General features: G+C 35.6%; 3 protein-coding genes across 4 annotated transcripts in view; 1 reads left to right on the forward strand and 2 right to left on the reverse strand.

Annotated features, from left to right (window-relative positions):
• LOC124538509 (serine/threonine-protein kinase D1) overlaps nucleotides 1–24,231 on the forward strand; it is an 89,046-nt gene that overhangs the window by 12,275 nt on the left and 52,540 nt on the right. The window lies entirely within an intron of this gene.
• On the reverse strand, nucleotides 5–2,085 carry LOC124538511 (neuroligin-4, X-linked-like). The gene is made up of 3 exons (XM_047115595.1): nucleotides 1,723–2,085; nucleotides 463–1,649; nucleotides 5–380 (listed from the first exon to the last, which is right to left on the reverse strand). Exons 1-3 carry the CDS (start codon nucleotides 1,981–1,983, stop codon nucleotides 128–130), a joined length of 1,701 nt encoding a protein of 566 aa, XP_046971551.1. The 5' UTR covers nucleotides 1,984–2,085; the 3' UTR covers nucleotides 5–127.
• Nucleotides 7,269–21,846, reverse strand: LOC124538532. Its single transcript, XM_047115619.1, has 12 exons — nucleotides 21,781–21,846; nucleotides 18,237–18,406; nucleotides 17,700–18,013; nucleotides 15,620–15,832; nucleotides 14,572–15,375; nucleotides 14,076–14,242; nucleotides 9,872–9,875; nucleotides 9,316–9,586; nucleotides 8,892–9,106; nucleotides 8,004–8,705; nucleotides 7,660–7,914; nucleotides 7,269–7,530 (listed from the first exon to the last, which is right to left on the reverse strand). Exons 1-12 carry the CDS (start codon nucleotides 21,827–21,829, stop codon nucleotides 7,350–7,352), a joined length of 3,345 nt encoding a protein of 1,114 aa, XP_046971575.1. The 5' UTR covers nucleotides 21,830–21,846; the 3' UTR covers nucleotides 7,269–7,349.

The raw sequence follows: 24,231 nt of genomic DNA on the forward strand, positions 1-24,231 counted from the left end.
ATATTGTTTAATATACCACTTATAATATAAGAGTAGATAAGTACATCGCATATAATATATATCATAAAAAGTAAATTAATTAATGGTCATGTTTAAGTAATTAATAATAAGTGGTATTCTATAAATATTAAAAATTTAAAAAGCTAGTTATGTCCGTCAAAAGTATTGAGCCAAGAATTGTTGCGTACACTGCGGAATTCAATTTAATTGCCACATTGTGCTCGACAAAGTACTTGTCGTATATTTCGTCCCAGTGTTTTAACCGCGTATGATGAAACCCTTTCTCCACGACCACTGTTTCCCCAATTGACAGCCACACTTCCTCGGTTTCTTCGACGGCCTCCAAGTTATTCCATTCGATTCTTTCAGCTGTTGGTTTCCTTAAAAAAATATATCAATAAATATAAATTTCACTTATTTCAATCGTGCTGTAATTTTGTATATATGTAACTTTGTTCTTACCCAGAGCTGATAAAACTGACCCATAGATCCAACATTACTTTCTGTAATGTGCTTTCTTCTTCATCTTTGCTGAATACGTAATTTAGAGAATCGCCTTTTGCAGATCCCTTAACGTCATTGTGAGTTCCGTAAGAAAACTCATAAAAATAAACTATAGCTCCTCCTTTTACTAGCAGCCTCGCTCCTCTTATCGCGGGATACAAATACTGGCTATCGGTAAAGCACTGCGAAAGCTTCTCCATATCGTTCATTGTGATGTTATTCTCTCCAAAGTATTCTGATTTTACTTGTCGCCCGATTCGTTTTTTTTCCTCCACATTATCAAATTTAAGGTCACTCGGTAGTAACTGAGAGAAATCTTTATTTAACTGAGACAAACTCTCTTCAGTGTGGGCTAGTGCCATTTCCATAGCGGCTTGATTTGCTGATCCCGTCATTATTGATATTCTCAACACTTCATTGTTGAAAGTATTCCACGGCGATTCAGTGAGCAAACCGGTATCGTTTTCAATACATGGCTTCAATAGTAGACCCCGAGCAGCTCTCATTAATGTTTCTACGTTTACCGCATCGAAAGTATCAAGACGGTTTTCGGATTCAACATTATTTTCACTTTCTTCTATTTTCTGTATTAAATTTTTCGCTGTTTCTAACGGATTACGGTCTAAGGCCCATGGAGACAAAGCAGACCCACTTTCCGTTATTGCTTTCGAAATCAAAGAACGTGATTGATTCGATAAAATTAAATACTCGACAAGTGCTCCCGCACCGCCGGAGCCGCTTATCACAATGTTGGAATCGTTACCTCCAAAGGCTCCGATATTCTTCTTCGTCCATCGCAGCGCTAGGTTCAAATCTTTAAGACCGGCATTTCCAGGTGCAGTTTCATTTTGCAAACACAAAAATCCTAACGGTCCAATTCTGTAGTTTGGCAGAACTAGAATTATTCCTTTGGAAACCAGGTGTCTTGGATGAAATTCTAAAGGATCTCCACTACCCGTATTTGATGAACCATCGTGTATGTGGAAAAGAACATCGGCGTTTTTAGTATTTCTTTGTAGAAAAATACTTAACGTGAGACAATTGACGCTGCCAATGTAGTTGTTTTCCGAATCAATTTGAGGGCATTTGGATTTATGCTCAGTGTTTTCAAGAACAGTACTCCAGGTTTTAGGTGCAGACGGTGCCTAGAAATTAAATCACATAAGGAACCCAGTTTAATTAAAATAAATAATATAAAATGGAGTTATAAGCGATTACCTCGAATGGTTTTCCTTCACTAAAACTCCCGTATGGTATATCAAAAAATCCCACGATTTCGTTGTCATTTTTAAATCCGCGCACAGGCCCGTATTCCGTTTCGACGAGAATTTCAGTGACTTCCTCAATTCTTTCAGCTCGCCGAGGGCCCGTGGCGTTAGTTTCGTTGGAAATATTCCCAGCCACTCCTACACTTTTATCAGTTACGTCGGCTGCAATGCAAGTAGCGCCGATCGCTACGAAAAATATGAAAGCCCACATTTTTAGTTTCAAATATTCTGAATTATATTAGATTTCTATATGTGTGTCATGGTGACGAACCCTCAGCCTTATATTGGACCGAAAACTGCTTTTAATAAAGAGTGGTACACTCGAAGCTAAAAGTGACACAAGATCGATCACTTTTGGTATAATTGGAGAGACTATTGCTTACATATATATTTAGAAATAAATAAATTACAATTCCTTTCAGGTTAATTCAGGTAGCCAAATTGGCAGTTTGCCTTACTATTTTAAATAAAAAAAACTGTAATAAGTAAGTTTGAAATGTACATTCGTAGCCTTAATTGTATAAATTATGCTTATTATAATAATGTTGTAATTTATATTATAATTACGTTACTCATATTGTGATTTTGAATCCAGCATTCTCAAAAAGTATGTCTCAAAAAATATGATTCTCTTCATCATGGATGGATGAAACCAGATTTAAAATTAATAACAATATTGTGGACTGTTGTAGCTCATATCATAGCAAAATCATACGGTGATTACTCCTCAAAACATTAAGTACTCCTTTTGTACCATACATGGTATTTTATTTAATATTTTTCTTAAATTATTAAATATAAATATTCGTAGTATATTAAGTATAGAACTAAGAATTGCAATACATTTCTGTTATTAAAACAGCGCTGCATAGCTGTCTATTCAATTATACCGTAGTAACAATTATTATAGATTTAATTGCGTCCATTTCATCAAGAACGGTCCGACGATTTCTAATTAAACCCCTTTGCTGTGAAATAGTCGTTTACAGCGTTATAATTACTCTGCTGACGTACTCCAAGTATAATTGGGAGTTCCCTAATGTTTAAAAAATGTGTACCAAATTGTTTTACAAATGGATTTACGTAAAGTTTGAAGTTCGTATTATCTATGCCAACCACAAGAGCTGTAAAGACAAATACTTATATGTATATATAACTATATAACTTCGATTTTGCATTGTTGCGATATTATCGGTGGAGATCTAGAATAATCTATAATTCTTGTTTTCTATTTCCGAAAAATTTGCGTTTTGAATCTCGGCAAAGTTATTAGCAGAAGTTTGGAAGTGAAATATAAACTTCTTACAGAAATATGAATCGAGACCGGTTTTTATGGCATAATATTATAAGCAAAGCTAACAAACCCCATTGAATATGTAAATCTATGGTTGTTTTTTTGTTTTCTCCCTCTTCGGAGTGGAATTGGGTGCAATAATTTCAACCTAACGTATTCACCGATTGTAAGAACGGTGAGCATACACCCAAAATATTGAAATTAGCTAAATATACTTGACTGTTTTTAGATTATATGGATATCTAATAGTTTAGATTTCATATAACATTTGAAAGACTCGGTCCAGTACATAAACACCAATTTACTTTTACTTAGATGTCACAACCATTGACTGGCGGTGATCCTATGTTTCAGATATTTCTGAAATACAAATTCCCAAAATTTTAGGAATACTGATATTTTAGCATTTATTATAAAAGCATTTCCATGGACTAAAACACGTTTACATGTCATTTAAATCAATAAGTCTATACCATAATTGGCTTTTAAAAGCAATTAACAGAAGCCTTCGTTATTTGTTTAATGTTATATCAACGTCATGAGGAAGATTGCCGTAATGGATTGAGGAGTGACTGCGCACTCTCTTTAAATAGTGCTTATACTTTAATGTCATTAAAAGCCACTTAGGTGCACACTCCTGTGGTTGAGAGCTTTTAAATACACCAAAGCAATTATTCTCTTCTTCCTTATATAACATTAATGTCCTGTTCGAATATCTGCCGTGGTTACCAGTTTAAAAGCCGAGACCATGGGACCAGCAATCATTTAAAGGAGTCACGATACTACCGTTAGCATTAAATTTAGATGGAAATGCTTTTCACAGGAGAACTTGTGGAGCTCTTTATATTTACCTGTTCACTGTGAAAGGTTTTCCGGCAATGCAATAATTACAAAAAAATCACTAATCCGCGATATATTCTTATTAGTTCATAAGATGTTAGTTATTGAATATGAACGTGATTTGATTGTCTTATCTGTCAATGTTAAAGATCAAGATAGTCTGTATCTTGACGTCAGCACATATATTGTTTTACAATCAACTTACTACTACGCTACAAGTCTCAGAGTGAAATGGAAACAATTAGATAACAACGGAGCAACAATAGTTTGTTATCGAAGCTGTGAACGTTTCCTTAATTGGTTGTAACAGATTTAAACACTCGTGGCTTTCGTCTGGTCGCTCACAGGAAAGTCTGACGAGTATTCGTGTATACAAGCTATCGTTCCCACATGCATTTTTACCCCAACTTGTATTAATATACGACGTCTTAGACTTTTTAATTATGGATATGATTATTTATTGATTACGGGAAAGTCCGAATAGAGTTACTACAATTATTTATTCATGTAGTTTTAGGTGCGCATGTTTTATAATAATGCCGTCGACTCGTTCGATGTATCGATCGTTTACCAAAATCAACGCTGGTTTCATATGCAAGATTCATCGGTAAGCTTAACTAGTTCACTTGGTCAAAGATTTCGGATGAGGATTTGTTTTTATCGAGTACCAAAATTTGTAAGAAGAAATTTGTAGATTTCAAGTCAGCAAGTTGCATTCTTCTGTCCCTCATCTGTGGAGAAATAAAACAAGGATCCTGGCACGTTATAAAAACTAAAAAAAAAATTTTAACGATATTTTCTTTACGCTCAAAGTAAGCTGTCCAGCCAGAAATTAGTCTCGAGTTGCTGCGCATAGAATGAACAAATTGTAATTCTATGCCTATATTGTGGGCAGTAGGTATAGCTATCTTAGCCGTTATAATTGTTCATAGTCGGCTAGCTACCACCCGTAGCTTCGACCGCGTGTGCGTGGCAGCCGTACGTTACTTTTACCATATGGCGATGACGATGAAAGGTATAGTTAAATATTAACCATGCCCTACCTCGTTAATCTAGTGATTAACGAAGTAGGGAACTAAGATATTATGCCCCTCGAATTTGGAGTTACACTCACTCACTCATCCCTCAAAAAAGTACACAACAAAACAAACATTGCTACACTGCTATTACAACTGCTATTTCTTCTGTTTGGAGGTAAAATATTTGAAGATTTGATACCTTGTCTCGTGTGTGCGAATGTCTCAGTTTAAATTTAGCTCGATCAACTGGCATTGCGCGATTTTATACACTTTGATTCTTTACTATTGTAACCCAAAGCTTACTACAACCCCATTAAAACCTTACTCGTTAAATCTGTCGAGACTTTTCCTCGCGACGATACAAGCTTAATTTACTATCTATATGAGCACTTTTATCAATTATTATCACACCACTTGCAGCTGCGATAAACACAGCTTTTTGTATGTTTAGGTTTTTCGTTGTTATAACGAAATGAAAACATACATAATAACTCTTATAACAAGACTTACTGAGAATCATCAGAGGTATGTTTTGTATCGCTGAGTTTCTTCACAAGTCAGGGTATTTGTTTTCCCGTACTGGTTGTACTTTTTAATTTGAGTATCAATAAGTGCAATGCTTAAAAATTTAATTTAAGCTAATAGTTACTGCTTCCATTTTTAAGGGATTTTAAATTTGAAATTTTTTTATTTTTTTAGGCGAGTTGTCGCTTCTATGTGGTCACCATTGACCATAAACATTGGGGTTGTGACAAATACTAATCATTCCTTCACTATGTTAAGAAGTTATTTCTCTTGTCACCGTGTTTACACGGGCTCGGTCTTCAACAACGGTCTTGGAAAACAATACTACTAAGTTTTCCTGTTACACGGAGTATTTTGAAAGAATTATATCTTTGTCGATGATAACACTATTTTCAGAATTTTTAAAATTGTAATTTCGATGGAATGATTTATTTATCTTATATGATAATATAAAATAAGGAACGAGGCCCAGTTAGTGTCCTACGAATAAATATCCCCACTTCTTTTATCGGAGAGTATTTTTGGAAGCCCCTCGCCTACCTGCTCCAATAATGGATACACCTGATTATGTCAAATATATAGTTTGTCATATGTAGCAATTCCATCGACATTTTTATTTTAAACCAAATACTATTTGAACAGTATCATATGTTTTATTTTAAGTTACACCGACTGTTTAATGTATGAAAAGTAAACATAATTATTGTATGAAATATAACATATAATAAACATGTCTTAGCAAGGGATATCCGGCGGATATCCGCATTGGAACCGTCAAGATGTTGCGAACAGATTTAAAAACAATATATATTTTTGTTTCAGGTGTGTACATTGTTGGTTATTCGTTTTAAAAACGTGAATCTGCCTACCGATACCCTCAACATTTGTCAAGGAAATATTGCAAGAATTGATCTCTTGTTTGGTGAGTTTTCATTTTTGATATTACACCTGCATTGTGCTTTTAAGATTCGACAAGAACTGGCAGCGCGTCGCACTACGGGCTCAAAATTATGATTGATGAAATCAATATTATCTGGCTAGCAATTAGTTATTAAGATGCTGATGTAGACAAACAGACGGTTTAGTTTTAAGAATACTCCGTTTTGAGTCCGAAGTATCTTCCTTTATAGGCTGATATATACGACAAAGAATTGTTAATTAGCATCTGAAAATGTAAAAATACTGAATAGATGTATGTTTTATTGAATAAGTAAATAAAAACTAATAATATCTAACTTTGGAAGACTATATACAATTACGTATGTGAATGTTTTGTACTTGTGTATGGTACCGAAGCCGTCCTGAGATGGATGCCTTGCATTGAACCCGGTAGGTGGCGCTGCGATCGGAAAGTATACAAATTTTGTTATCTCAATCGGATGAATTCAGGGCGGGCAACTAACATATATTCGTTTATCGTTTTTCGTTGTTAGTTAATATTAGATGTTACTACATCGTATATACATAGGGTTATTGGTAATTCGACGTATTCCCGTTACGTGGTAATAGGAGTAACTATTTGCGATATAAACGATGTGCTTATATAAACTATTTTTGAATTATAACGTTTTTGAAGTTTTTTTTTCAAAATAAGAGAAAAGTGCAATTTCAAAAATTTATTTTAAAAAAGTAAATTTATTTTTTCTGCTCGTTTATAAAAACGATTAAACACTGGTTGTTGTTTAATATTAAAACAAACTATGTTATTTCAGTATTTTTTTTTGAATTTTTCCACAACAATGCCTTAAAAACAAAAAATTATCAAACTAGTCCTGCAAATTATTTTAAATACTGTTGCTTCTGCTCCGAAAACAATATATATTCAAACTTACAGAACAAAAATATTAGATGTGTTTATTTAAATATAATATAATACATATATATGACAACTTTATAAGATTACTGGGCGCTGCTCCGTCTGTTTTCGAAGTAATATTTCTCGTAAATGTCTTTCCACATCTGCGTTTTCCTTTTGTGAGGAAAGTCTATCATGTTCAGATCCACGTTAATATCCAAGAGCCGAACATCGTGCGGGTTTACGGGCTCCCACAGGAAGTGTTCGCTTTCCGGCGTTGGATTCCTGGAAGCGAAATACTTTGTTTATATTTCAATAGTCATTCATAATCTCAACATCTTTGCAATGGTCGTTTTATTACAGAAAAAAATACACAGTTTACAGTCAATGTACCTACTCGTTGAAAAAACTTACAAATGCTTCACGAAATTTGTCCAAAGTCGTACAATGTTCTCTTGTACAATTCCGTCTTCATCCTCTAATTTCTCACCCTTCGCTGGGAACAAGTATGCCAGTTCATCCGAATGCGCTGCCCCTGTCTTGATCACGCCTGGTTCACCTTCCACGCCCACATTCCCCAAGTAGGAGAACTGATAGTAATACACGGAGTCGCTGAACGAAGCGTGCAGGCGTACGCTCCTGTGAATGTGACCTAAGAAGTAGGCGTCTCTGTAAAAGAATATCATATTTGAAATATATTTTAAACGTCAGCATCTTAGGTTCTGAAAGGAATTTCTAATGATTTGTTATTTAATTACCTGTGGTAAGCTAACAGCGATGCCATCGTCATGTTCCCGTCGAAGTACATATCGTGGACTTTGTTGACTAGTTGTGGTACATCTCTTTTGTTGGTTTGCAATTCACTCGGAAGCAAGAATTCCATTCCCTTAGACATTTTGGCTAAAGCTTTTGCGCTTTTCAGCATCGAAGCAAACACGTACGCCTCATTGTTGGTGTACCCCACTATCATGGGGACCTTAGACATGTTGCCAGTCGACATGATGTCGAAAGGCGACTGAGACAATAACCTTTCCTGACTCTTTAGGGGTTTTTCTATGCAGACACCGAATGGCAAGTAAGGAACCTCGAGATCTTCAGATCTGCCTGCTAGATCTGCAATCCCAACTTTGTTTAAAAAGTTCATGTCCTTACTTTCGTCGAAGTTCATTTTTAAGAACTTTGCTCGATTTTCTGCGTCGTAGTTGAAAGCCCAAGGGGCCAAAACTGTACCGCTTTGCAGAATAGCCCCGTGGAACAGCCCGGTAGCCATTGGTGTCAGCATCAAGGATTCTACTAAAGCGGCTCCAAAGCTTTGTCCAGCTACTATCACTTTGTCTGGGTTTCCATGAAAAGCGATAATGTTGTCTCTAACCCAGCGCAAAGCCAGTACCACGTCCTTCAAACCTGCATTGCCTGGGATTTTATCTTCGCCTAAACATAAGAAACCTACTGGTCCCAACCTGCCAACGAAGAAATTCTTAACAATGTTGATAGGTACAAAATGGTATATTTATTATTTTTTTCTCAATTGATGAATTGATGAGTGATGAGTTTATTACAACAAAACGATAAATAAAGCAAATATTTATTCGACGTGTAAATTTTGAAAAGATAAACCGTTTGGGTAGTGATGAAGAAGGTTTCACCTGTGTCTAATAGTCACTACGACGATGCCTTGCTTCACCAGCAACGTGGGGTTATACCGACCACTGCCCCCAGTCACCCAGGCCAAGACCGGCAGGTTGGACCCGGGCGGAACGTGGACGTCTAATTGTAAGCAATCCTCGACTGGGGAACTTGTGTAGCAATGGATCTCGTTCGATTCCCTGACGTCTGTCCACGTCGGCGCTAGGCCAGCGTGCTGTAATAAAACAATGTATATGTCGCAAGTGTCATAGATATGTCATAGACTTCGGCAAGACGCCACGAATGCCATTAAGGCTGCTTGCTTAGGATACGTAACACAACGGAGAAACTCACTCGATAATATAAGTATCAAGTGTACGTTATAGTGTCAAAACAAACACAACATATTTACAAATTTTAAACACGGGGAAATCCTCAACTTACCTTAAATCTTCCATTGTCTCCACCTATCGACCCGTACGGAATACCTTGATAGGAAACGAAGCCATCTCTATGGACGCCGCGGATCTTCCCCTGGGCTGTGTTTATCACGTCCTGCGCGGAGATTCGTGTTAAAAGCAACTTTAAAGAGATGACAATGATTGCATACTTCGCCATCATTAATGTCAGTTTCTTTGGAAGATATATCCTATTTTTATTTGTGGTGTCGTTTCTTTGCCACGTATCTCGGTGGTTGTTTTTGTGAGGGTTTACGCTTTACCAATACGGCCAGCCGTGTAAGCCGTCCGCTCGTTCATAAGGTATCAGTGCGGTGTTATCGCGCTTTGACTGCAAAACATCAATCGCGTGCCGATGATACGAGTTCGCGCTCTGGTGAATTACGATTTTCATCAAGTCTCGTGCGTTAGAATGTTGTGGACTGACGTGTAGCAATTTAATATTTTATTTGCAGTATACACTCTCCGTCTCGTTTTATTACAATCAAAGTAATTCAATATGACTTAATGTCTGTCGGTCTCGCAGCTAATAATAAACCAACAGACCTTTTGATACGAAAAATATATTTATTAATCTCAGGAAATACTAAATGTGAGATTTATCTTTCATTTAGATTGTGAGGTTTATAATAAGGTTTTAATTATTAATAAATTGAGCTCTAAAAGTCTTGTTTTAGTGTCTCACAATCATCTATAATTCGCCACCAGTGTATTACGATCACAATGTACATAATTTATAGGGTTGGCAACTAAGTGATTGCCGATTTCAAACAAGAAGGAAAATTTGAAATTTTTCCATAAAACGAGTTTTTGATATATCCAAACATTTTTAATGCATGTGTGCGATACATTGAGTTTCTGTGCAATATCACGACGTGTTGTGCAATCTGAATCGATAATGGCCCTGATATGGGTACCATCGACTTCGACTGGGCAGCCAGATCGTTAAGCATTTTCCGATGAAAAATCACCAGAACGAATTCTGGCAAACCTATTTCGACACTGCCTTTCTTTCAAGGCTTCTTCTCCATATACGGCAAATAGCTTATTTTGCTTGCGAGGCGTTCTTGCCTTTTCGGAAGTAATACAATAAAATATGTTTGAAGTGCACGTCCTGTTCTTCTATTTTTTAATTGGGATAAAAACAAAACTAAGGCACTAATCGATATATATTTTTTTACCAAATTAAAGTGAGAAGTCTAAACAATTAGAAAAAAATATAAGTTAGGTGCTTTGACCACTTCCACAAAACAAAAAAAAGCCTAAAGTCCACCTATCCACAAAATCGGCAATCACTTAGTTTCCAACCCAATAGTTCCAATTTTGGGTGCCATTAACACTGCATGTAACAGGAATGTTATATATCTGATCGACGCCATGTGTCTTTGGGTAATGGAAGCCACTAATCATCTGGCCTATTTGGTATATACGAAGAAATACCAACTATAAATCAATCAATAAAACGAATCCATTCACAAATATATTAATAAAGTTCAATAAAAATAAATCCATATTTCTGTCATTCAATTGACGTGACTACATTGAGCATCCGACGGATTCCGCGAATGTACCTCGTTTCCAGCACAATGCACTTTTACCTTTTACTATTGAATCGTAATATTCGCTATTGAAAATCAAAATTGCCTCGTATTATTGCTTGTTTAATGATGAAGTCATTGTGTCGCGTCGCTGTTTGGACTAATTTCTTCCGCGTTATGATTCAATATGACTTAATTAAGTTTTTAAAGTAATTGATTACATGAGAGAGGCTCATTAGATAAAAGTTTAAATCGATTACATCGAGTTTTCGATTTCGACAGTTGTTTATACTTATTAGCGACCCGCCCTCGGCTTCGAACGGCTGCAATGCTGATATTAAATATACTATAGAATGTGCTTTTTACGACATCACTTCGGAAACCTACAAATTTTCTTATCAGTATTTACTATATTGTTCATGTATTACACACATTTGTTTAAGCGCCTGCACGAAATAAAACGCAACAAATCGTATTCCGCCGTCATGCAACTTTGCTTTATTTATATTTAAGTATTTTTATGACTATATTATGAATACAGAAGTTAACCACTGATATCTTATTATTTTATCAATCGAAGTTTTCTCGTTGAATCCCACACACCATGCTTCGATTTGCATTCATTGTAGATTTTTAAGTGACATTATAATTATTCGAAGAAATAAATAAGTCGAAACTTAACTTCGGTTAAAGCTTAATATGCTGACGTGGAAGTGATTTGTAGAAATTATTCATTAATGATTTTCGTTTACTTTGAAGACTTAAATAGATCAATTAGATAAAAAAATATTGGCTTAAAGATATAAATGAATGCGTGTAACTTATCTAATTAAGTCTTCTTTAAAGCAGAACAGGATCCAAACGAACTTATTAAAATACATATATTAACACTTTATTAAAAATAAAATCTTATTATAATATATTATAAAATTAAAGTTTAGTGACTGGGCTACTAATTGGTATACATAAAAGTAGAATTGATTGTAGAATGATTTTTCAGTTAAACTATTATATATTATAAAAATATTTAAAATCCTCAATATTAAAAGAAGACGAAGGAATATTGAAAAAATACGAATTACGGAGCTTTTATTAACGATGTATGGTATTGCTCCGTATAAAGCAAAAATTTAAATAGTGTGGAATCAATGAACGCTATTGGAGTAGGTCAACGATTCCAACAAATTTTCATTAATAAAATAAAATCATCTGCATTAACGTCAAAAAAATAGGTGTTCCACAAGGATCCATTTTGGGTTCTTTTTCTATTTCTAGTATATACAGGGTTATTGATAAGAATAGAATCCCGCATGATGCACTGTAGAACATACTGTGTTCTGTTACAGAGAGTTTTAGTTTTTTAGAGAGGACTAGCTTATTAAAACTTTATTTAGCCTATATTACAAAATGACTATAACATTTCTATTGAACTGTTTTTGTATTTAAATTTTATTTTAAACTTGTATTAAGTAAGTAAGTAACATTTTTTACATTGGATATTGTGGGAATTTTAAAGTGCGTCTTTTACTACAAATTCATTCATTTTCGAATACGAATTCCCACCAGCGTGCTTTCTGGTCATTTTATTTCGGCTGCTTTGAAATAATTTCCTAGTTTTTATAATGATTTAAAACAAGTTTCATAATGATTTTTTTAGTTTTTAAGACATTTCTGAGAAAAAAAGTCTCCCATTTTTAAAATTGGGGCGATAATGATTGTTTAAATATTGACAATTATCCAGTGTTTATTCATTTTTATAAATCAGAAGGAAATAATAAATTTTTATTGGGGTTTTTTCTAAATAAATTTTTGAAGTAGCATTTTTGAAAAACAAAAAATTTTGAAAAATCCTAAAGCACGTGATAACTCAAAAATGGTTCACTTTTGGAGTATGCATACGCGGGTTAAAATTTTTGCAAATAGTCACCTCTATCATCTCCTAACGGGAATACGTCGAATTCCCATTAATCCTGTATAAATGAATCTTTCAATTTTCAAGATAATTGCGATATTGCTTGCTGGTGATAATTTACTGATTTTTAAGGTTGAAAAAAATTATGACGTCGCAAGCAGTGTTTTATCGCTCAAAAAACATAATATGTAGTTTTTACATTATTATTGTAATATATCATTAAACGATAGCTTATTAGTCTTGATCAATGGCGGATACAAATCTGCCGCTACTAGGCTATTAAATTTTTGTCGCCCCTACTTTTTTTGCAATATTTATGATTTGTGTTCCATCGTCCTCATTACATCGGTTTTTTTCCGTCATTAGTATGATTATAAACTAGGCGATATTTCTGTCAGTTACTAGATTATTTTTCCAACCCGCTATGTAGTGACGAGTATAAGGATTACGGACGTAATACATATAATTATAAGTTTTTTTATTTTTATTTCTGTAAGATAATAACAAATTTGGGTTAAATTTGCCGCCCCTCTAAATCTGCCGCCCTAGGCTCCGGCCTACTTAGCTTATTGGTAAATCCACCACTGGTCTTGATATATCCCACACTATGGTGCTTTAGAAATAGCGTTGGATTCTAAACTTCAGTGGAGTGATCAATTATCGTCTCTAACGCTAAAGAAATGCTAACAAAAGGATCCAGACCAACGATAGGTCTGGTATCGCATCGAATGTTCTATGGCCAGCAGAAAACTGATCACCAAAAACCAAAGTGATGAACGACGTTAGATGTGCTCATTAAATATGAATGCTAATTGGCCCTTGATTAACCTGACTTTGGTCATCGATATGTGCATTTTATACTTTTAGGTTAATCGTAATTAAATAATACTTTGCGCTGGAAATGTTAAGTGCATTACTGTTTTTTTAAATATAGCCCTTATTTAAAATGTAATGAAAGAGCTTTTGCGGTGTATATAATATAAGAAAACTCACAATATTTCATACTCAAATAGATGCGTTAAAAAACAGTACAACATAACGTTACATTAATTTGAGTTATATAAAAGCAGAATCTAAATTCTAATCGTAATAATAGGCACACTCTACATACTAGAAAAACCAATTAAATATTAACAAATCGAAACATTTATTCAATAATGAAATACTTAAAGTACAGGCAAAAACAAACAATTGTCGTCTACGGTTTAATCTTCAATTTGATTAGAAAATAAATAATTACTCGATCGCAAACGGCACACAAGTAACACACCACAAAAATAATATCTCATATTTAACTGCTGCTGCTCTCTAAACTGTCGAAGAACTGCACCATGGCTTGCTGTTCATCAGTCAGCTTCGTGAAGCTATAGGTCAAGGGCATATTGATGTTCTGGTACTGCACAGGCAACGGCTCCTCGACTGCCGGCCAGTTTGACCGTGGACGCTGATTGCAAGTCGGGTCGCTGAAAACGTTAATAAATAAATTATAAAACAATTTATAAATGAAAAAAAAGCTAAATTATGCCTTATTCGAGAGTTGTCTTAAAAAGTGGACTACCTGAAGACATTATATTAATTTAATGCTCATTATTGTCAGTATCATTAAAGTTTACCTTATTCTAGACGATATAATTGCTGATGAATTGCATATAGTCTTAATTTTTTTTTAAAACGCCTATCAACATCTATAATTTTGTATTTATTATAAATTACTTTAAGTTTTTCTAATTTTCGTCCTGGAAACCGTAACTATTATTACAAGTATAGTATTGAATTGTTTATTAGAACTTACTTGCAATACGTAAAGTTTTTAATGAACATTGTCATCCAGTTTGTCATAAGTTGATCCTTGCGCGTGGGAGGCGAAAAACCTTCTACGCCATCCATGGCACTCGCTCGGAAGACGAATGTCAGATCTTCTACATGGGTAGTGCCATTGAACGTAAGTCCTTTGGCCTCTTTAATCACATTGAAATCGGCCTCATAAGAAAATTGGTACAAGAACACCGGAGCTCCTCCTTGCAGTAAAGCTCGTTTCTCTGCTAATTTCATTGCGGGATATATATAAGCTGAATCAGAGCAACTCTTTAGATACTTATCCATAGTCGGTGTTCCATTCAAATATCTGTTTTCTACTCTCTGTCCCAATTCTAATGCAACATCGGTTGGAACTTTGTAAATTAGATTTGGAGATAAAATTAGCTGTGGACTTTCTTTTATACGACTTAATATGTCAATTGCCTCGAAATTAGGACGGAATGCTTCGCACTCTGCTGTCGTAAAACCAATAATTAGCGGTAAATCCTTTCCGAAACCATTTGATATTAAAACATCAGGGTCATCGTCCAAAATCGTGGTGACGCCTGGGAATGAGGATTCGACGACCGGTAGAAAAGCTACGACGCCGTTTTGATCTTGAATTATCTTATTGGCTTCCATTATATCTTGGAGCGGCGTGTCTATCAGCTGTCGATGGATTTCCTCAGGGTCAGTGGCGTTGATACCAAGGTTGGATAATAATAGATTCTTCACGGTCTCAGCATACGCTGGAGAAGTTGTAAAGTAACTGGTGCCGGTACCGCTCATCAATATCAGTCTGCAATAACACAGAAATACTCAATAAAACTTTTTATTTATATTTAAAAACAAAAACTATGACAAAATTCTAAAAAACGTTATGACATAACGGTGATTTGAAATTGTATTGAAACTGACTGTTTATTTTATGAACTCTTAATTGCGGTTTTTTCTAAAACCGTTGATTAGTATATGTATATAAGAAAAATTATCAAATTATCGCAATTTTATCGTAAAATAATGTAATAACTATATAAAATAACCTATGGAACAATCCATCGGTGACTTTGGACATAGACAGTAGATGTGCACAGCTGGCTCCGGCACTCTGTCCCGCCAGCGTCACGTTGTTGGGATCTCCGCCGAACGATTGGGCGTTAGTCTGAACCCATCTCAGTAGGGTTACCATATCACGCAGACCGTTGTTACCGGGGATGCTCGACGAGTTCAACGAGAGGAAACCGAAGACATTTAACCTGAAAAACGACGCGCTAACGTTAATCAGTTATTTTAACGTACATGTACCAAAATTGGCTTGGCTTGAGATCAGCTGACCCGTCTCGTTTGACGATGACGTGAAATTAGGAACGTAATGGGTATTCAGTAATTCATAAAAATAAAATATACTCCACTCCAATTCATTACAAATAGAGTATATTCCATTCCTCACGGATATAAAAAAAAAAGATAAAACAATGTATAAAAATAAATTTAAAATTCATGATATTAATAATTAGGTTCGGGTGTGCCTTGAAATTGTGATTCTTATCTAAGATAATAAAGGTACTGTATACTATTTTCAGGCATTATCTTAGGTTATTGACAAAATGTTTGTGTATATATCAATTGTAATCGAGGGATCAAGATCAGATCAAAATCAGTTTGATTGCAAATCAGAAATGATCGAATAGGTAATAAAATTAGTTTTGTTGATAATGGAGGATAGTGTACGGGAATTAACCAGTATATGGTTAAGTGTAAGACACATTGTGTTCAAGCTAAGACAAGAAATCCGCAACGAAAATTATAACATTATCGTTTTCAAAGGATAAAACTGTAGTATTTAGAATTACGAGATTGCATAAATCGTTGATGAAAACTAGAAATAGTGTGAGACCTAATATGGTTTCTAGTGGAACGCCTAGATGGAAAATTAATCGTTGTTATAGAGCCAAATAAGGGCTAAATTAAGGCTCACATCTACTTTTCCATGTTTGATTAGGATAGTCCTGATGATTATAATTCAAAACTCAGGCCTGTGTAAGAAGTATTGTGCAGGGTGATAACTGTGAAAGGCAAGGCAGTTCAGACAAAAAAAAGATTTGATGTAAATTTTTATATCTAATACGACTACCGTATAGTGATGGAACTTCATTAAGAACCACTTACTCTCCACTTCGTACAAAAACGTTAAATCTTTCAAAATTACGCAACATTGTTTATTGTCAGTATTTCCTTATTATTATGGTATGAATAAAATGACTTCAGACCGGTTGAAATGATTGTTTCTTTTTTTGCAATTATGAGAATTTTGTCAAAATGCGCATTACAAAAAATGACCAATGACCTTGTCTTATTCGGGCACGTGTTTTCAATTGTTAGTGAATGTTTTCGAGTTATCGACCGAATCTATTGTTTTATCACGATATGAAGATACATAAAATAGAAAAGATAAATGTATTTTATTTATTGAATTAGCCAAATATTATGAATATCTAGTTCTATCTATATATTTATTAGCTTTTTAGCTCATCATGACAAAACCTCTGCAATCGCGACCATGATCCTATCATGGTCCATGGATTGCAGAGGTTCTATCCTAATAGAGGTTCTATCCTAATAGAGGCCTATGATATATGTACATATCTGTTCATTTAACTAAATATACTTTACTCGAATAGGCTTATAAATCGTTCTGATTTATCCTGATAAAAAGTTGTGACCAGTATGCTGCCATTTATTGAAGAGTATCGTTATCTGTCTCCAAAATTAATTGTCTAGTATACGAAATTTGAAACCTATTGCAAACAAAAAATATATTTTACTAATCCATTGATATGTAACGGATAAATAATCCTCAACATACATAAACATAAATTTAAAATACTTCTTTTTTGCTTAAAATATTCTGTATTTGTTTATCTCAAATAGAATTTAGTAATCTATACACAGTTATATTTCCTGTGATATATATTTTATTGTTTGTCAAAACTTAAAAAGTGAAGTTAAAGTTAGTATGAGAGTTATATTCAATTTAGCGTAATGCTTCACAAGTATATTATATGGGTTCTTGGCAATAATTCTAACGAGTAAAATTTTACGTTACAGTTAGTAGTATCTTACCTATAGTTAAATGTGATGACGATGAGGTCTCTCTGCATGAGATACTCTGGACCATGAAGACTCTTTCCTCCAGACCCGAAAGCGAAGCCACCTCCGTGAATGAAGACTAAGATCGGTAGACCAGAGGCAGGTTTAAGTTTCTGATCCGGCTTCGGTAGTGCATCCAAAGGTACATGGACGTTGGCGTAAATGCAAGCTTCGCTCATGTTGGTCGTGTCCAGCAGGGGTCCATAAAATACGTCGTATTGAGGACAAATAGGTCCTTCGTTAGATGCGTCATAAAAGCCATCCCATGGCTTCACAGGCTCTAACTCCTGAAAGATAATGAGAACAATTTAAGTAACGCGAGAGTCCTACGTTTTAGTGGTGCTGATTTGAATTTACGTCGTACGTCTTAAAGCCCATGGTTGGAGGCGCATTGAATAAAAACATACAATGCAAATGTCTATAATCTTATGTATACGCCTCAATCTTGATAAAACAAAACATCATAGTATCAACATCACATGATGCGGATTTATTGATAGGTTTACTTACTCGAAACCGCCGTTCGCCTAGAGGCTGTGCTGCGTAAGGCACACCCAGGAAGCTAGCGAAGTGCGTCCGGTTGTCGGCGACGCGATGCACGCCGCACACCCACCCAGACTGCAGCTGGGCGCGCACCTCGCAATCGGAGCCGTCTCGCAGTGCCCGAGGCGCACCCCGCACTGCAAAGTTAAATTAATTATTTGCATGTTGAATAGCTGACGCACGTTATTAGGCCTAAACTAAGAGATATTTTAGTAACGGATACTTCCTCTTATGTCAGACTCATTTGTATATGACACAACGTTCTTCGAAATGTTTTATATTTATTTATTACAAGGTTTCGTTTCTACTATAATTCATTATATAAAATACATTTACAAGCTAAATTATTGTTATACACAGAAATAAAAAGTATTCATTTGCTCATTTATAAAGAGATATATAAAACACTTAATCAACTTTAAAATTTCACGATTAATTGATAAGCTTGTTGTTAAGGAACACTGTAGCTCGCGTAGCGTCGCGTAGCACGCGCTACGTAATCGAGATGTAGACAACGTATCGGCCGATATGTTCTTAATCGATATCGAAAGTATGCGTTTCTTGTGATGAATGTAGTAATAAATAAATAAAAATTAACACCAAAAATATAAATGCTGGAAATCAGGTTGATCATTTTAATGCTAATTCCACTTACAACATAACCGCTACGAGATGAATTATAATTTCAAATTAATAAAAACATGGGTTCTTTGCCAGAGAAATTATGTCGAAAATGTCAACATTCGTATCAATTACAATTATTCTTTATATATACAACAAAACAAGTTATACCTAATATTTTAGCTGCATACTGACTTACACTTTAAGCTTATAACTAACATTTAAACTTTTCGAAAAATAAACTTTTATCAGTATTGTTTTATAAGCGAGCTAAACAAAAAAAAAGGTGAAACTCATGACCACCTCTTTTTATTCAATATGCTCAATACTTACCCAAACAGTAACACTTGAAGCGATATCTTGAATCGATCAAAATCGATTTAGATATATCAATCAGTGATAATTTTGTTATCGAATACGATTAACATTATTAATTGTTCAATAATCTTATGATGACTATCCTATTTTTATAATTAGTTTACACATCTGTATATGTAATAATATGATGTGCAGATATAAATTAATATGCCGTTGCAACAATTACAATGCTAACAAGCTTTTGAGTGATCGGTACAACTATTCCGTAAGAATCAAGTCGAACCGCAGAACACGATCGTGACATTTTTTTTATGATATAGGTTGGCGGATGAGCATACGGGTCACCTGATGGTAAGTGGTCACCATCACCCATAGACAATGAAACTGTAAGAAATATTAACCATTCCTACATCGTCAATTTGCTACCAACCTTGGGAACTAAGATGTTATGACCCTTGTGCCTGTTTTTACACTGGCTCACTCACCCTTCAAACCGGAACACAACAATACTGAGTACTGTTATTTGGCGCTAGAATAACTGATGAGTGGGTGGTATCTACCCAGACGGGCTTGCAAAAAGCCCTACCAAAACATGACAGAAGGTTATATTTGACATTGGCAATAATTATTATTCTGTAAATTCTCCATGTTCCTAGTTAATCTATGTTATATGGTGACCTCGTGCTTCACCGTAACGACGTTCACATTCATGGTGATAAAGTCAGATTCACGTCGTGAATAAACTTACAGTTTGTGTTGCTTTCAATTATATTACGAGTACTAGTTTAAGTAACAACCCTGCTCGACTGCGAGCAGTGTGTTGATATAGCCCAACCTTTTTGAAACAAAGGAAGATTAAGTGAAAAGTTAAATACATATGAAGGTACAATTGGCTTCGGTGGTAGGGCCTTGTGCAAGCCCATCTGCGTAAGTAATCCAAACTCATAAAATATTCAACCGCCAAAGTACGTAGCTAGCCATAACTTCCAAGGTACTTTGACTTTGTTTGGAATAGTTAATATTTTCCATAGTGCCGGGTGAGATCTATGGGTGATGGTAACTACTAAACATCAGGTGTACATGAATTAAAAATTGTCTAGTGATTAGAAAGTACTGAACCTTAACGCTAAAGTCACCTTAGAACAAGAGTACCACAAAAATGGGGTGGTCAGTTTTCTCTTTTGGCAAAATAATAGTATCAACAAATTTCGGCTAAACATTTCTAGGGCAGGCGGTCGAATCTATTATTTTTTTTATAAATCATCAGTGTCAAAAATGGAAACGACTTATGAGTTCTGAGCTAAACTTAGTAAACGGTATCTGCTCACTTGCGTTCGCCTACGCAGTATTACAACTTCAAAGAATAAATTAAATTGCATAATATATACGCTGATAATAATCGGCATTCTATTGCTTTATTTCCCTTTTTTAACAAATGTATGGCAGACGGCCACTACCGCCCATTTGCATTATACTATAAAAAATATCAGTCATTTCTTACATGGTCAGACGCCTCACGCCTATTAAGCTGGCTAATTTTACCATCAATGAGCGAAGCAATGCTTACGCGTACGATGAAATCAGAGTTAAGAGTTGTAGTATTCCATTCTCATCTGGATTTCACCAGCAACAGCAGCGGCACTAAATTGCAACTTTCTTTCCGAGGAACTGATGCAAATTCATCGTGCATACTGGCCCAATCCGCTGACTAATAGTACCAAACCCGATTTTAATCGACGCTTGAATATCTATCTATCTGGGATCCTGGTTCACTGACTAACCAGTTGAGTCCAGTTATAAGAGTGAATGGATGAGTAGTGCTTCAAACATGGTCTCTTTTGTAGGCGTTCAACCATGATTCATGATGAGAAACATTAATTCCACGTTAAGAAACTGCTCTTATGCAAAGACTGCCATCCAAATCATATTTTCAAACAATGGACTTGTCTTCAAGTCATCATTGTGGCATTTGTAATTTTGCACGTAAACTCGACTCTGACAGTGGAAGTTCCCAAGTAACGCCTAACTAAAGAAGGAATCCTTCAAAAAGCGCAGTCGGTGACAACTAATAACCGGCCTGACGAAAAAGTACACTCCAGAAACGCCATTGCTGGCCATGCTGTCTTAAATGATGCTGGACAGCTTTAAGGTTTGCTTGGAGTCTACTTATAACAGAGGACTAGACCCCAACGGCGTAATTATGGTGGAGCCGCCCATCACTGAACGACGGTTCTTTCTTAAATGCGCTACCATTTTGATTTGCTATGTTAGATATGATCGAAGTACAAATAAGTGTTGCGAGTGGAAAAGCGATTGGTAAGGCATGCTTGGGCCCCGGACTTTAGAACGGGAGCCTACCGTTAAAACCGAATATCGGGTCTCCCTTTTTGGCGGGATAATATAATTAAATTCAGGCAGGATTTTAATATTCTACCACCAGATGAGCAGATGGCCGCTTAGATATACCTAAGTCGCCTCTTGCAACACCCACGGGACCGAGGGGCATAAATTGAAAAAAGCCGCCAATAAATCACTAAAATGTACAGAGATATTGTATATTTCGTATACTCACCATACGATACGAGTAGCAAAGCGCAAACAGTCCCCAGTACCCGCGCCATGCTTGACGATCGTCCACAAACTGTCGCGCTGAGCCGCCACGCCAGCCTTATAAGCGAGCATCACGACGCGCCATCTCAGACGTTAATACGACCGATCGCCTTTACTCCGAGAGACAGTCCGATTTTCAAATATAGATTTATGTTATGATATACATATGTTCTCAAGAGCCGAGATGGCCCAGTGGTTAGAACGCGTGCATCTTAACCGATAATTGCGGGTTCAAACCCGGGCAAGCACCGCTGATTCATGTGCTTAATTTGTCTTTATAATTCATCTCGTGCTCAGCGGTAAAGGAAAATATCATGAGGAAACCTGCATGTGACAAATTTCATAAAAATTCTGCCACATGTGTATTCCACCAACCCGCATTGGAACAGCGTGGTGGAATATGTTCCAAACCTTCTCCTCAAAGGGAGAGGAGGCCTTTAGCCCAGCAGTGGGAATTTACAGGCTGCTGTTGTTTTTGTATGTTCTCAATAGATAGTTAACTTCTTTTTTAAAATAATACTTGTTTAAATCAGCGTATTTTATCGCTTGATGAGACAATCATTACTGAGCTGATTCTAATACAATTTTACCTGGATATAAATTTATTGGCATTTACAGGGAACAGCTTTAATATAATTTCATTTTATATTTTCGTATAATTGTTTTGAAAGTAACTTTTGAATTGTTTCAAGTTCAACAGATGTGCTTCAATTATTCAACACAATTGTCAGTTTTTGTACCATAATTACTCTTTCAGAAACAATATAAGTTTTGTGAAAAACTTCCATAATACCATAATTACATATATACATTGCCTGTCCTCGTAAACTTTTACCGAAAATTTCCTTTCGGGTCATAGAGTATATGTATGATATAATTGTAGAAGCGGTACAAACAAGGAAAACATTATCATTAAACCGAAAATATTGTCTATCATTAATTAGATTATTTGAAAAAAGCTTATCCGACAATAAATTGTAATCTCGTAACTATGTGGCTTTTCATCAATTAAACATAATAATTATCAAACAAACATTATTTGCCAATTAACTCACCCAACTGATAAAATCTAACAGATGCGCAAATTAGATTTACATGTATCATGACACGAAAAAATTGTTGTAACGCTTGAGCAGCCAGCTGTAGGGTAGTTAGCCTAGGTAGGTTTAGTACTGTGGGCGGGGCGCATAGGACCCCCGCACTATGCCCTGAGTCGTTATCACATCCCTGGACCGCGCCAGTGCACTTGGTGGAATGTGACAGACAAACCCGCCTGACAACAGGTGGACTATGAGCACTTTACTAATCATGCCTCGAGCTACCCGACCGTCGGATCTCGGCCAAACCATTAAAAAAATCAAAATAAACTTTATTCAAGTAGGCTTTTATAAGTACTTTTGAATCGTCATTTTACAATGAAGTGAAGCTACCACTAAATCATACTTAAGCAATCTGAAGTGTCAATGTTTTAAGTGAGCTTGTGATAGTTCCTGAATTTATCTGCTACTGTGAACTCACTAATGGATATGCCACAAACATCGTTAGATTACCATCTATCTAGTCAGATTGTAAACTGTAAACGAAATTATTTTTCGCTACATTCTAGTTTACAATATATAATATTAGGTTGAGTGAATCTAAAGAAGAAATTTGATACATTTTAAAATTTTACTATAAAAAAGGTAAAAATGCAACTCAAGCCGCGAAAAAACTTTGTGATGTTTATGGACCTAATGCAGTATCTGTGAGAGTAGCGCAAGTTTGGTTTAAGCGTTTTCAAGCCGGAAATTTTGATATCAAAGATGCATCTCGCTCTGGTCGCCCTGTTACGGACAAAATAGATGCCATTTTTGAAAAAGTGGAGCAAGATCGGCATATTAGTAGTTACGATGTAGCTGAAGAACTGGCAATTGACCACAAAACGGTTTTGACTCATTTGAATAAAGCTGGTTACACAAAAAAGCTCGATATATGGGTGCCTCATGAACTCACTGAAAGAATGATACGAATACGAAGAATGATACTAATGAACCGTGTACTAATTTGTGATTCTTTATTACGACGTAATGAAACCGAACCATTTTTGAAGAAGCTGATAACTGGTGATGAAAAGTGGATCACATACGACAAGAACGTGCGAAAAAGATCGTGGTCAAAGGCCGGTCAAGCTTCACAGACTGTGGCAAAACCCGGATTACCTCGCAACAAGGCAATGCTGTGTGTATGGTGGGATTGGAAAGGCATCATTCATTATGAGCTGTTACCGCCCGGCAGGACCATCGATTCAGAACTGTATTGCGAACAATTGATGAGATTGAAGCAAGAAATTGAGAGAAAACAGCCAGAATTGATCAGCAGAAGGGGTGTGGTTTTTCACCATGACAACGCTAGACCTCACACATCTTTAGCCACT

This window comes from Vanessa cardui, chromosome 20 (genome assembly GCF_905220365.1).
Source record: "Vanessa cardui chromosome 20, ilVanCard2.1, whole genome shotgun sequence".
Taxonomy (NCBI): Eukaryota; Metazoa; Arthropoda; class Insecta; order Lepidoptera; family Nymphalidae; genus Vanessa; species Vanessa cardui.